General features: G+C 43.4%; 1 protein-coding gene and 1 long non-coding RNA gene across 3 annotated transcripts in view; one reads left to right on the forward strand and one right to left on the reverse strand.

The window, feature by feature from the left end:
* Positions 1 to 14,894, forward strand: part of PWP1 (PWP1 homolog, endonuclein) — a 248,794-nt gene that overhangs the window by 214,561 nt on the left and 19,339 nt on the right. For both annotated transcript variants that reach the window (XM_063928458.1, XM_063928459.1), the window contains 3 exons: positions 607 to 680; positions 11,137 to 11,233; positions 12,450 to 12,511. In XM_063928458.1, the coding sequence (XP_063784528.1) occupies positions 607 to 680; positions 11,137 to 11,233; positions 12,450 to 12,511 (233 nt within the window). The remainder of the gene's footprint in view (positions 1 to 606; positions 681 to 11,136; positions 11,234 to 12,449; positions 12,512 to 14,894) is intronic.
* The window catches only part of LOC134933337 (uncharacterized), a 177,065-nt gene that overhangs the window by 80,037 nt on the left and 82,134 nt on the right, over positions 1 to 14,894 (reverse strand). The window lies entirely within an intron of this gene.

Raw genomic sequence — 14,894 nt, forward strand, 5'->3', positions numbered from 1 at the left:
CTACACACCAGAGACCTCACTGAGGATGCAGCCTTATCCATTCCCTACACACCAGAGACCTCACTGAGGATGCAGCTTATCCATTCCCTACACACCAGAGACCTCACTGAGGATGCAGCCCTAGCCATTCCCTACACACCAGAGACCTCACTGAGGATGCAGCCTTATCCATTCCCTACTCACCAGAGACCTCACTGAGGATTCAGCCTTATCCATTCCTTACACACCAGAGACCTCACTGAGGATGCAGCTTATCCATTCCCTACTCACCAGAGACCTCACTGAGGATTCAGCCTTATCCATTCCCTACACAGCAGAGACCTCACTGACGGATGCAGCCTTATCCATTCCCTACACAACAGAGACATCACTGAGTATGCAGCTTATCCAGTTACGATAAACAGGTGCACTCAGATTGTATAAGATTATAATGTAATTTATTTAGAACTTTATTATTATTTGTTACATTTCTGTTACTATTTGACTGTCCGTTGGAGAGCCTTTTCCAGTGGCTGCAGATAATAGATGTGAGATACAGGACCGGTTGACCTATTGGCTTGCTGCTCACTGACACAATTGAAATAACTTTTCTGCTTCTTCCTACAGGGTGCCTCTGCAGAGGGAACACACGAAGGTCATTCTGACGCAGTACTAGACCTCTCATGGAATAAGCAAATTCGGTAAATGATGCTCCATTTCTTGACTTGCTGCTTTCTGGTGTTTCTCCTCCCACCTATGTATAAGGTGACCTATTACTTCATAGGTTAAGATGTTTTCTTTCTCATAATTACTTTTACGTATTTAATGGAAACTGTTTTTAACTTATATTGAACGGGATGCGTCAAGCCTGACTTTGTGTTCAAACCTATGAAAATGCAGTTTTCGGAGGTTTGGCTGCGTTTCTCATAAATTTATGCACCAAGCTCTAGAATGCGATACATTTCGGAGCTTGTACGCGGTGGGCAACACCTTCTTTAGATGGTATTACACTTTAGAAGCCTATGGGCTTCTTTCTGTGTTTCCCCCCCAAGAGGGATCCAATCGAATCCCTCTCAGCAACCCCCAAACGGTGCTTGTGTCACACGACGCATGCGCAATAGGAGGTCTTAAACCTAAAAGTACTTGTATCGCAAAGGACCGTTTTTATTGGGACATTTGGCATTTGAGATTTTCTTCAAGCATATGGTGTAAGAAATGCCGTTATGCTGGCTGTGAATGGCGCGGTGTGCGATGCAGCCCACCATTATTTGTGATGTGCGAACAAGATTGGGTTTAAAAACGAATATTATTTGTGAGGTTATTAGTACACATTGAGGACGGGTTGGGTATTAAAATACCAGCTGTCGGAGACTGGCAGCGGCATCTTGACAATCGAAATCCAGACAAGGGCCGGTAAGTAGTTTAACTCTCTACCCACCCTACCCTACCTAACCCTCCCTTTTAGGTGCCTAACCCTCTCACTCCCCGCAGCCTGACCCGAAACCCTCCTCCGGTTGGTGGCATCTAAACCTAACCCCTTTCCCCCGCATCTTAAATCTAACCATCACTCTCCACCACCTAATTCTAACCACCCCCTGGTGGTGCCCAAACTAATCCTCACTCCCTGCACCCCAAGTGCCTTTGGGGTCGCCTATACTTAACACCCCCATCCCCGACTTCGTACTTACCCACCTCGCTTTCTTGACAATTGCGATCCCGACGGTCGGAATTTCGGTGTCTGTGTCGGTGTCTGTGTACTGGTCCCTTTCGGGATTCCAGCGTCCTCATTCCATTGTGCGCTGGGATTACGACCATAGGGATTGTAACTGCATCCCATTGAGGACATGTACTGTTCTTACCAATTGGTTAAATAAAGATTTGTTTTCTTATCCAGTTTCCACTCCATGTAATCACGTTCATTATTAGGATTATTCGCTTACAATTGTGATTTTGGGCTATTAGCCCATAAATCTCAAAAATCATGTGCACAGATGTAGCCACACTGATCTATCCTCAATCTGGCGTGTAGTGGGAAAATACCAGTCGCATTATGTATGCCTGCACTTGGTTGCAGGGTGACGCACGCAGTTGCACCATAAAGAATTGCGTCTCCAGTGAGTGCAATTCTTGTGTCCGCCCACCTACCTGGTGTCACTTTTGAAAACCGCCATTGTGCATGTGTGAAGTCTCCAATGTAAAGTCAAATGATGCTTGCAGTTTAAGAACTACTTTTTTTAGATGCTTTTTTATTTCCATCTCATATATACAGTATAATATAGCAAGCCTTACCATGATAACAGTTTTTTATTACACACTGCAGCTTGAGCCATGCTTGTGCTGGGGCGCTTGCATTCACTTACAGTATCTACCAGTATCAGCACAGAAAAAGATCTTTTTGCATTGACCTGCCTGTGCGTATTTTGTCCATGAAAATGTCAATTAAAAAGTACCATACACAGTCACAGCAAAATTTATACAAATCATTGCAATCAGTGACTTAACTGTGTCACTGCTGGTGTGCAAGAACTAATAGCGTTGCTGCTTTGCCCTAGTGGTATCGTCCATGCTTCGTATATTCTTGAATCCGAGTTTGATTTCCCAGAAATGACAGTTGTTTACACTTTTTAAAAACAATTTAGAATTTTATTGTTATCAATATTATGCTGAAAATATTTTTTGTGTGGTGCTCATGGTCCTTACAATCTTGGCAATGATGTGACGCAGTGAAACATTTCTTAAAAATGAACAGCGGGGGTTCAGGGACGCTCTGTGAAATGATCACTTTGTGTCAGGACAGAAAAACGACTGCTTGTTTGAAGATGTGACTGTGTATCTTTAGACGCAAGCAAACAAGCAGGTAGTGCCTATATATCCTATACTATGGCTGGGGCGCTGGCGTTCACTTACAGTAACTACCAGTATCCGCACAGAAAAAGGTCTTCTTTGCGTTTACCTGTCTGTACATCTTTTGCCTACAAAAATGGCAGTGAAAAGTACTGTACACGGTCACAGTACACCCACAAACTGGGTATACTGCTTAAATTCCTAACAAAACATGACTTGTTCTACAGTATGCGAGATGCTGGCCAATCTTGGACGTTTTTTAAAGGGGCAATCACTTACAAGGCATGGTTTTGCATTGTAAGTGATTGCCCCTTTAAAAATCGTCTGCCATCTTGCACTTCGATCACGGCACGGCGATCTGATTGGTGCCAAATCTATTCTGCAGCAGGACAACGACTCCAAACATACAGCCAATGTCATTAAGCACTATTTTCAGTGTAAAGAAGAAGAGGGAGTCCTGGAAGTGATGATATGGCCCTGATTTCAACATTGATTTGTCTTGGATTACATGAAGAGAAAGAAGGATTTGAGCAAGCCTACTTCCACAGAAGATATGTGGTTAGTTCTCCAAGATGTTTGGAACAACCTACTGTAGCTGCCGAGTTCCTCCAAAAACTGTGCAAATGTACCTAGAAGAATTGATGCTGTTTTGAAGGTGGTTACACCAAATATTGGTTAGATTTAGGTTTTCTCTTGTTCATTCACTTTGCATTTTATTAATTGATAAATAAAAATTAACTATTAACACTTATATTTTTGAAAGCATTTTTAAGTTTCAGCATTTATTTCCACACCTGCCTAAAACTTTTGCACAGTACTGTATATCCACTTTAATATTGATAAAAGAATTGTAAATTGTTTTAAAAAGTGTAAACATCTGTCTTTGGCGGGAATTGAACAGGTATGCTAAGCAATGACAATACCACTAGGGCAAAGCAGCAACGCGCACCAGCAGTGACATGGTATCCGTTCACATGGTCGACCATTCATACCGGAACCCAGTGACATAGTGATGTTACTGATTTGTAATGATTTTTGGGGAAAGGGAGGAGGAGGGCACAACAGACCCACAAGTCAGCGAGAAATACTTTTTCTGTCGTACCGTGAGTAGTCCTTTCTTAGAGCACCCCTGAAGCCCACCGTTCATTTGTGAAGCATGCTGCGACTACACAAGTCGCAGTGCGTAATACTGTAAATTCATATGCAGCCTTCTCCCCCCCTCCCACTGTTCAGTTGTGAGGCATGCACCTCGTATTAAATAAAGAACTTTATGTACACTGTAAAGCGTTACAGTAAATGACTGGCCTGCTTGTCAGGGCTTCCTGTTGTATAGTATTCTGTAGTGCTATATCCATACGCTGCTATTGTTTTCAGCACTGTATTTTTCATTAATGAATCAATCGCCACCCAGTGGTGAATCTGAATATTCCATGCTGTGGATGCTCTTGCGCCCCAACCTGCGCTATATTTATGCTGTGACTAAGACGTAAGACGCGTATATGACGAAACTACATTCTGGATGAGCTTGGCTACATCTGTATATACGGTTTTGATTTTTCAAAAAAAAAAATAAAAAAATTATTATTATTATAGAGTCCATAATTCACAGCAGTGGATCTTAACCTCAGCCCTCAAGTATCCCCAACAGGTCATGTGTTGAGGATTTGGGTCTGTGGAAGCCGACGGCATAATTACCGTAACTCACCTGTGCTTGATTAAAGAAATCCTCAAAACATGATCTGTTGGTGGTGCTTAAGAGCTGGAGTTTAGAAACCCTGGTTAGAGGAATGACTGGGTAACCTGTCCTCCCCGGGGTTAGCACTCGATATCCTGGCTGTCGGGATCCTGGTGCTCAGCATACCGGCGTTGGAATCCCGACCACCGGGATACCGACAACTATTTCTCCTGCAGGGTCCACAGGTTATCCACAGGATAACATCGGGATATGAGGTAGCAACAGCATATTGTCCAAAGCTTTCGGCCTCCCAGAATGCAACGGGCCCGTCCCTATATCCCCGCCTCCTGGCTCAGGCAAATCAGTTTTTTATTTGGTGCGGCAGGAGCCGGGCCATGGTCAGTGGGCTGCTGGTTTTTAGCAGCCATAAGCTTTTTTTATTTTATTTTTATAGTCTTACTAGTTTTTTTGAGCTTTTTCTAAAAAGTGTCTTATACGTACCTTAGAAAGAGTCGCTCCAACAACTCCCGCCGGGTCGTGACAACGCTTACCCACGTGTACAGTGCTGTTTCGGCGGAGATCTGTATAGGATGTACTAGCAAGTCCAGCAGACGTTACCATGCTGTGGCCGGAGTATGGCGAGAAGGTAAGGCATCGGTTCCACTTAGTAGGGGAAACAACACAGGCATACTGTTTCAGGATGGACACTACCGAACAGTCGCTAACGAGGCTACCATCTCGGGTGCACCAGCGCTAGGCCTCAGGGATCATAGGCTCCAGGGGTAGTATGAGGCCGCGATCCCTAGGGTTGATGTCAGCATTGGGGAGTAAGACGCTCCCGTGGTCACCCCTCCCCCTGGTTAATGACCAGTTTCCCCCGAGTCTCCCGCCATGAACTGAGTTCCCGCTTCCGTCTGAGATGCTATATATCTAAAAGGACCCAGTCGCAGCATAGGCGGCTGTATGACTGGTGCGTCGGTGTTCACTGTAGGTTCACGGGGCGGTTGTGTACACTAATAGCATCTGGATCCACTCAGCGTTCACTAACGTATTGATCGATCCTGGAAGCAAAGTGAAGTCTCCCTGTATCCCACTCTCCTGAACCGGGTGATACAGCACTAAGTCTCTATCTACCTTTGAGTACGAATTGTTGGATAAGTGCCTGAGGCATAGGAGTCTGTAAACTCTTGCTGCTGTTTCTTTCACTGTGCGACTGAATACGGTTAAACTTCTAAATATGGTAATGCAGTAATATGTTTTTCCTACATACTTGAAATGTATCTGTAGTTGATTATGTGCTCATATTGCTTATTATACTAATGTATAACCTGTGACTGATTGCTAGTGTGATTGCTGACTTTACTATAATTCTGTCAGTTTCTGTGTATTCCGATCCTCAATGCTGGTGCAAGGCAGGGAGGTATTGTATTGTATGTCACTAACAAATTTTAAAGAGATTGCAGTCACAATTTGTGTAGTAAACACTGTACAGGTGTGTGATTTATTTATCTATCATGTCTAAGAGAGGCAAGGGTGAGGAGGATACACTCTCCACAGCAGCACCTACATTCATTTCATGTTTGTCTTGCGAAGCTGGGTTAACCTCTCAGGATCTGGTTCAAAGTGGATTAGTGTGTGTAAATTGTTTTAGCTTTCACCAAAAGCCTCTTGAATAATTCAAGGCAAGCACAGGTTCAAGTTGAACCACCATGGGCTACTTTTGCACAAACATTATCCAGTATAGCTGAGCGAATAATGCCAGCTTCTATACCAGGAATAGGTTACCCTATTAACCCTTACATGCAACATTCCGCCTGGGGTTTATCACATCCAGTACAGGAAACGGCAGCCTCAACAAAAACAGGCTGAAAGGCTGGTGGTAAGTAAATCAGATAGACATGAAACAACATCTTCACAGTCTACACATGTTTCAGATGAGGATTCGTCGGAGGATGAGGACTCATCGCCCTCCGGTTCTGCATACAGAGATGAAGATGAAGGCCTCAGCTCAGTGGCCATACCTGAACTAAGTAGTGCTATGAAAGCCATTCTATCCTTAGAGGAGGCAGCAGAGCCTTTGGTAAAAACTAAGGCATCTGTGTTTAAACATCCCAAAACAGTTATGACTGAGTTTCCTGGGTCAGAACAGCTGGCGGAAATTATGCAAGAGGCTTGGGTTACACCCAGTAAGAGATTTAGAATTCCAAAGAAATGGAATTCACATTATCCCCTTCCGGCTGTAGACTGTTTAAAAAGGGAGGTGGCTCCCAAAGTATTTGCGCATGTCATTCGATTGGTGTGAAAATCTACATTTCCTCTGCCTTCAACATCATTAAATTAGGTCACGATAAAAAAACATTTTTTCCTTGTCTGGGGCAATCATAAGACCAGCCATGGTTTCCGCCTGGATGGCAAAAGCAATGGCAGCCTGGGCTGATGCATTGGAGGATGATCTTTCATTGGCATCTAGAGAGCAAAAATCCCATATTGCACATATCAAACAGGCTGCTATTTTTATGGAAGAAGTAACCTTGGATATGGGTATAATTGCCTCACAGGCATCAGCCTCAGCAATAGCAGCTCGCAGAGTGGTTTGGCTAAGTACATGGAAAGCTGACTCAGAATCCAAGAAGGTTCTGGAGTCTTTGCCTTTTACTGAAGATATTCTTTTTGGTAAAGAATTAAACATTTTGGAGTCAGAAGCAGACTCCAAGAAAGTGAAGTTTCCTTCCAGCCTGTTTCTAGTCTGGAAACCAAATGGGTCGTTTCGGCCCATACTCAATCTCAAAGTGCTGAACAAGTACATTTGGGTTCCTCGGTTTCATATGGAGACTTTACGTTCCATTATTTTGGCCATGAAGCCGGCAGATTTTATGGTATCCCTGGATATCCAGTATGCTTACCTACATGTTCCTATAGCACTGTCCCATCAGCGCTATCTCAAGTTTGCTATCCTCCAACAACATTTTCGGTTTCAGGCCCTTCCATTTGGACTGGCCACAGCTCCCAGAGTGTTCACCAAAATTATGCTGGTAATGGCATCTTATCTCCGTCAACAGAGAATAAGGTTTTTCCACACCTCGAAGACTTATTAATCCTGGCACAATATCAGGAATTGCTTCAGTGTCATCTGCAACAGACAATAGCTTGTTTACAGAGACACGGTTGGCTCATAAATTGTCCCTGGTTCCGTCACAACGGATGATTCACTAGGGGGCTCTGTTGGATTCTGGTCTTTAGAGAGTAATTTTACCTCTGAACAAAATATCCAAAATTCAGTCACGGATTCAGGAGCTGCTACACAGTCAAAGAGTATCCATTCACGCAGCAATGTGTGTGATGGGGTTGATGGTGTCGACATTCGACATGGTGGAGTATGCTCCGTTCCACTGAAGGCTTCTTCAACGCCTGATCCTTTGCAAATGGAATGGCTTTCATCAGACAATAAAAACGCAGACTATGGTCCTCACTCTGGAAGAAAGGAAGTCATTATCCTGGTAGCTACAGCCATCCCATCTGGACAAAGGGAGACCCTTTTGGATATCAGATTGGGAAATTCTGACAACGGATGCCAGCCTTCAGGGCTGGGGAGCGGTGTCAGGAAGGAGTTGCTTCCAGGGTCAGTGGACCAAGGAAGAAAGTTGGCTGCCAATAAATATATTGGAACTCCTCGCCATATATGTGCCACTTATTCAGGCAAAGGACATCTTACAGGAGAAACCAGTCCAAATCCGTTCGGACAATGCAACGGCAGTAGCGTACCCCAACCATCAGGGAGGAACTCACAGCCAAAACACAATGGAGGTAAGTCACACGTTAATGTGGGCAGAACTTCATCATCCAGCCTTGTCCACAGTGTTCATTTTGGGAGGCCTAAACTGGGAAGCGGATTTTCTCAGTCGACACGCCATTCATGCAAACTAATGGGCTTTACACTTCGAGGTCTTGAAAATTCTGGTAGACGAGTGGGGGTTACCGGAGATAGATCTAATGACGTCACGTCAGAACAACAAAGTTCCCGCATACGGGTCAAGAACCAAGGATCCCAAGGCAATCTTTGTGAATGCTCTGTCAGTGAGATGGGACTTTCGTCTGGCCTATGTGTTTCCATCAATCACCCTGTTACCCAGGGTAATGCAAAAGGCAAAACAAGAATTGGCGCCGTGATACTAATAGCTCCGGCTTGGCCCAGAAGACATTGGTACACAGATTTGCAAAGGCTGTCGATGGATTCTCCGTTCCTACTCCCTCAACGTCCAGATCTACTGTCTCAGGGTACTTGCTATCACAAGCACCTGGATCACCTGTTTTTGATGGCGTGGCTCTTGAGACTCCCATCCTGAAAACAAGAGGATTCTCACAACAGGTAATTCAAACTATGCTCAGAGCAAGGAAACCTTCCTCAGCTCGCATTTGTCACCGAATATGGCAAGTCTTTATCCAATGGTGCAGTGACCGGAAAATTGATCCTAGGTCTTTCAGAGTTTCCAGAGTACTAGCATTCCTTCAGGCAGGAATGGACAAAGGTCTAAGGGTGGCTTCCTTGAGAGTGCAAGTGTCAGCATTGACTGTATGGTTCCAAAAGAAAATTGCTCACCTAAAGGATGTGCGCACTTTCTTTCCAGGGAATGCTGCACATTCAACCTCTTTTTGTGCCTTGAAGGCCCTTCAAGTTGCCCCATTTGAACCACTAAAATGAATGGATCTTAAATGGTTGACAGCTAAAGTTCTCTTTCTACTGGCTATTGCTTCAGCTAGAAGAGTTTCAGATTTAAGCATTGTTATGTCGCCCTCCTTTTCTGTTTTTCTTATCCAGATAGGGCGGTTCTCAGAACCAAATCTGGGTATCTTCCTAAGGTGGTGTCTAAATTTCACCTTAACAAAGAATTTATAGTCCCGGCTTTCCAAGGGCCGGAGCTTTCTGCGGGAGATACATCGTTGGACGTAGTCCGTGCTTTAAGGATCTACGTGGATTGTACCAGTGCCATCAGAAAAACAGACACACTCTTCGTTCTCTATGGATTTCACAAGAGAGGATGGTCTGCTGATAAGCAGACACACTGGTGAGGTGGCTTCGAATGACTATTTCAGAAGCATATTCTCAAGCTGATCTCCCAATGCCGGCTAATGTCTCTGCTCACTCTACTCGTAAGGTACGTCCGTCATGGTCAGCACAACATGGTGCTTCAGCAGAACAGATATGTAAGGCAGCCACATAGTCTTCTATTAACACATTCATTAGACATTATGCCTTTGATACCTTTGCCTCTCAGGACGCTGAATTCGGGGGAAGGGTTCTCCTGTCCAATCAGGAGCGTTCCCACCACTAAATTTCTTTGGGACATCCCAATGTTATCCTGTGGATAACCTGTGGACCCTGCCGGAAAAATATTCGTTATGGTAAGAACTTACCGTTGATAATGTTATTTCTCCTAAGTCCACAGGAGCCCACCCTGACACACCTGATTTGAGGATCCTTTCACTTACTAACCTCTTCCTTCTTGTACAGAAGTTGTGTTCTTGTCGCCTGATTAGGGTTCTCTATGATGCTCCTGCCTTGAGCTTTGGAAAACAACTGATTTACCTGAGCCAGAAGGTGGGAATATAGGGACGGGCCTGTTGCATTCTGGGAGGCTGAAAGCTTTGATCGTTTGGTGCCAATCCGCTGTCGCTACCACATTTCCCAATGTTATCCTGTGGACTTAGGAGAAATAGAGTTTTGAACAGTAAGTCTACCATAACGATTATTTTCCCTCATGGGGTCTCCTTGCGATCCCGCAAGGAGCTCTTTTGCGCTCGCCCCGCTGCTGGCATTCCGGCGGTCGGGATCCTGGCGGCGGTATATTGGGCGCCGGGATCCCCACAACCCGGGCAAGCATAGTAGACCTCTCCCCAGTAGGGGCAGAAATCCCGACATGCCTGCCATTACTATCATTATAGACTTGCTGTAACTTGTAGTTCCACAGCTAAAGGGCTTTAAAGTCCCTAGCAGCTGAACAAAGTTATTTTTGCCGTTTATGAACAATAAGCCAGTCTGAAGCACAGCGGGTTGGAATCTCTTATGTATTTCCTTTTCGTACACTGAAAGCATTCTAATAACTCAGACTGATTGAATTTTCAGAGACTTGTTTTCTCTGCAGTCTATTAGGAAACCCTTATTGCCTGTTGCTTGCAATTTTTTATTTTTTGTATCCAAACATGCTTTAGGTCCATTGCTAATGACAGAAATCTGTGTTTTATTTATTTTTCCTTTATTCTTGGAAATGTTTACTTTATATTTGCTTGCATTACAGCATAAATGCTACTGTCTGGTTTTAAAAACATCTTAGAACATTTGAAAAGTTCAAATGTTGCCTTTGCTTTTTTTTCATAAGAAAAGGGACGTGCTTGTTATTCAGTCGCAAACAGGCATATTCGGTCTCTAATAATCTGGGCTGTCGTTCCTTTCACAGTGTTCCTCCATCTTTGCTATTGTCCTGAATTTGTCATTTACTGAATACCCAGATTAATTTATGCATTTTTCTGGGTGCTGCTGTTTCGTCCCGCTTTCCCTTTCCATGTCCTCTGAAACTGTTCCACTGTGCTAGACTATTACATTATATTAAATGACAATTGTTGTGTTGTACTCTCTCCTGCAGTAATGTCCTTGCCAGCGCATCAGCAGATAATACAGTACTTCTGTGGGACTTGTCTGTGGGTAAACCAGCTGCCAGCCTTACAATGCACACAGACAAGGTACTGGAGAATCTTAACTCATACACTACTGATGTATTCTTTTTTTGATTATACCTTTTATGTATAAGGCACCTAAAGGTTTAGACATAATTGTGCATAGGTGATGGCATAGAACAAAATAAAAAATGTATATTACACCATTACAGAATACTTTACAAATTGACCAATTAACCTACTTGCATAATACTCCCCTCCCCTCCCTTTTAAATGGAGGAGATGGTGGGAGAGAGGGCCCTGCTCATGATAGCTTACATTCTTGATAGAATTTTGGCAAAATCAAGTTCGGAGATACAATTCCACAGATACAGTTCTATATTAGGGGATTAGATGTTGTCAAGAAACCACTGCAGAGAGAATCATTAGGACAACTTACATAACACATTGAATTGAAGACTTGGGGGTAAATCCAATAGGGTCCGAGTTGCCAGAGGTGCAGGAATTTTTTAGCGAAAATGCTCATATTTTTAAAGCGGCAATCATTTACAAGGCAAAACCAATACTGGCATTCTCGCCCAAAGTCTCGCACCTCTGGCAACTCGGACCCAATTACTTTTACACCTCTGTTTGAATTAATAAAATGGAGGGGTTGGGTGTAAGCAGGAGACTTTCTATGCTGGCCTGTGGAAGATGAGCAATGTGAAAAAAGTATGCATTTAGATAGGTATAACAATACACGATCCATTAGGTTCAATTAATTTTTAATATGTTGATTCAGAGAAAAGTAAAATAAAAAACTAGTGCAGTAGGTGCGGTTTCATTACAGAATCTCACACATGCACACGGATTACCAAGCAGCCCAGGCTTCTAGGGACTGCATTGACTGCAGCCCCTAGAGTCCAGATAGGGCTGTCATTATAGCAGGGGAGTGGCTTCCCATGGGAAATGCTCTCTGCTAATTGCAGTCTGGATAGGCAGCCCATGGGAGCGAAAAGGCCTCCCACTGACACTGCCTGTCCAGCTGTGATTTTCGATAATTTAGTTCTTGGATCAATTGCCCCCTGTAATGTCCTGCTACATGTCCCTGAGCTAAATTTTAGGTTTTCTACACAATAATGTGTTCTATATTGGCAAATTTCAGCCTAGGGTTAATATAGTAGTAATCTGTTTTTTGTTAATTAGGAAAATGTTTTTTGTATGTGTGTGTGTGTGCGCATATATAAATATATGTGTGTGTGCGTGTGTGTGTGTGTTATTCATATCTGCCTTTCTTCTCAAGGTCCAGACATTACAGTTCCACCCTTTTGAGCCGCAGACCCTTATATCTGGGTCATATGACAAGTAAGCCTCTTTATTTTCTGTGCAGTTAATGGAATAAATAACTACATAGCCCAGTACATTTTTGTGTGTGGATTTAAAATGCACGTAAAAAAGATACCAAGGGGTATATTTATTAAAATTTGTGTTTGTGCCGATTTGATGGGAGTTTAATCTGAATTACTGCAACTTTTTGAACTAATTTTCGGGAATTTACTAAGCTGCCGATTTTTTCTCACCGATGTCTGTGTCCTTCGTATTGTCGGGCAATGTTTTACGGGAGTGATTAGTAAAACACTGCCGGACATCACACAGTGAAGCCCGGCCAGATCAGCGAGATCCGTGCAGGGCTTCATTGTGTACAGTATTTAAAGTGTTAAAGTAAATAAAGTAAATTGCGTGGGGTCCCCCCTCCTAAGCATAACCAGCCTCGGGCTCTTTGAGCCGGTCCTGGTTGTAAAAGTACAGCACTGGGCTCCACTAGCCAGAGAGATAATGCCACAGCCGGGGGACACTTTTATATAGGTCCCTGCGGCCGTGGCATTACACCCCCAGCTAGTCACCCCTAGCCGGGGGTTCCTTGGAGGAGTGGGGACCCCTTAAATCAAGGCCCCCCCCCCCCTCCCTCCAGGCACCGAAGGGCCAGGGTTGAAACCCGAAGCTGTCCCCCCCCCCCCCCCCCCCTCCCCCCCCTTCCCCATCCCTGGGCGTTGGATGGAGAGCTGATAGCCTTTGTCCAAACACGCCAGGAAAAAGCAGGTCTATTTTTAAGCTGCTTTATATTACGATTTCTATGCTTTCTCGGCAGTGATTGAGAATACAAATTCTTAGTAAATTACAGAGTTGTATCAAATAACAGCCGTGTTTGACCGATGGTCTATTGATAAGTGTGTGTTCAGCAGTGTATCTCAATACGAATAGCCCCAACACTGCCGAGATTTGTGTTTAGTAAATTCCTGATAGGACACTTAGAATAAAAAAAAAAAAAACTGACAAAATCGGGAATTTAATAAATATACCCCCAAGAGTTCATTTTGCGTAAATGTGCACTGACAGCTATGAAACTAAGAACGTGGCTAAGGGGCAGTACATCTGTATGTATATGTGTTAATTTACACGTGTGCAAATATACACCTTTTTTTCCAAGCATTCAATGTGTGTATAATCACGACAGGCTCGCGGTCAAACTCTAAAGGACCCATATCATCTTTTGTATGATATGTTGGGGTGTCTTTAATTTGTACAGGAAACACAGATAGGTCCATAGAGATTTAACTTTAAAAGTGAAACGATTTATTATGGATACCAACCCCCATTAATTTATTTACAAGGAACTATGAAAGAGTTCCCAATAAAATAAGTTGCGTTCACTAAATTCTAAGCATAAAATGGTATTTTAGTTTGGGTAGTATCCTATTAGCAGCAGTACTTTCCCAGTGCTAATAGGATTGGCGGGGGCTGTCCTATTAACCCCGATGCTGGCATAGTTTTCTCTTGCCAGGACTTTCGGGGATTATGCTTTAGGTGCCTCAAGCACCATAATTTGCGATAAGGGGCCGCGAAAACACGTGATCTGGAACTTATCCCCGATCCCATGTAGTTTCGTGCAATCGCGCGTCCAATTTTGTACGATCAAAATGGCCTCTTATTGAATACCACGATAATGACCATCAGTCATATATATCGCAATATCTGGCCGTTTTGATTGGCCGCAGCAGCATCGGGGCTAATGGGTTACTGCCCAATGTATTATGGAAGGCTTTGGTAGATACGTAAATGCTCACCTCTGGCAATGCTGTATCAGCATGGGGCTGTAGTGTTTTTACTATACCTTATTCCTAGCAAGCTGTTGAAGTGAACTTTTAGATATTCTGCTTTGTAGTGACAACCTTTTCAATGATAACCAAAGGCAAAGCTGCCATCAATACACAAAATACGGAATTGTCTGTGCCATCTGTTAATTGTGCTGGACAGACCTTCAGTCCAGTGTTACATTCTGAAATGTGTTTTTTTTGTCACGTGCTTTGACAACGTGAACTGCAGTACACCTGGGACACTGCCTAGCTCTGCGACAGATGGCTTGCGGTGGTGTTTTTAGAACATTTATCTAATCCCGCTCAACCCTTGGTAAAATCACAATTGTGTTTTATGATGAGAAAAGTAATAAATCTTGTTCTTTGTAGTCCCTGACGCATAGAATTTGAAGGATTCTTACAAAAAATGCGTTGTGCGTACACACTTAAAGTCAATTACCTTTTGATGTCTGGTGCACAGACTAAACTCACATCTTAGAGGAGTTGCAATTTGTGAGTTTTTTATTCTTGAATATTGTTTTTTGTTTTTTTTTTTATTCTCGAATATCATGTTTTATTAGTGAGTATGGTATTTATTTGTAGCATCATTTGTT

This window comes from Pseudophryne corroboree, chromosome 6, assembly GCF_028390025.1.
Source record: "Pseudophryne corroboree isolate aPseCor3 chromosome 6, aPseCor3.hap2, whole genome shotgun sequence".
NCBI lineage: Eukaryota > Metazoa > Chordata > Amphibia > Anura > Myobatrachidae > Pseudophryne > Pseudophryne corroboree.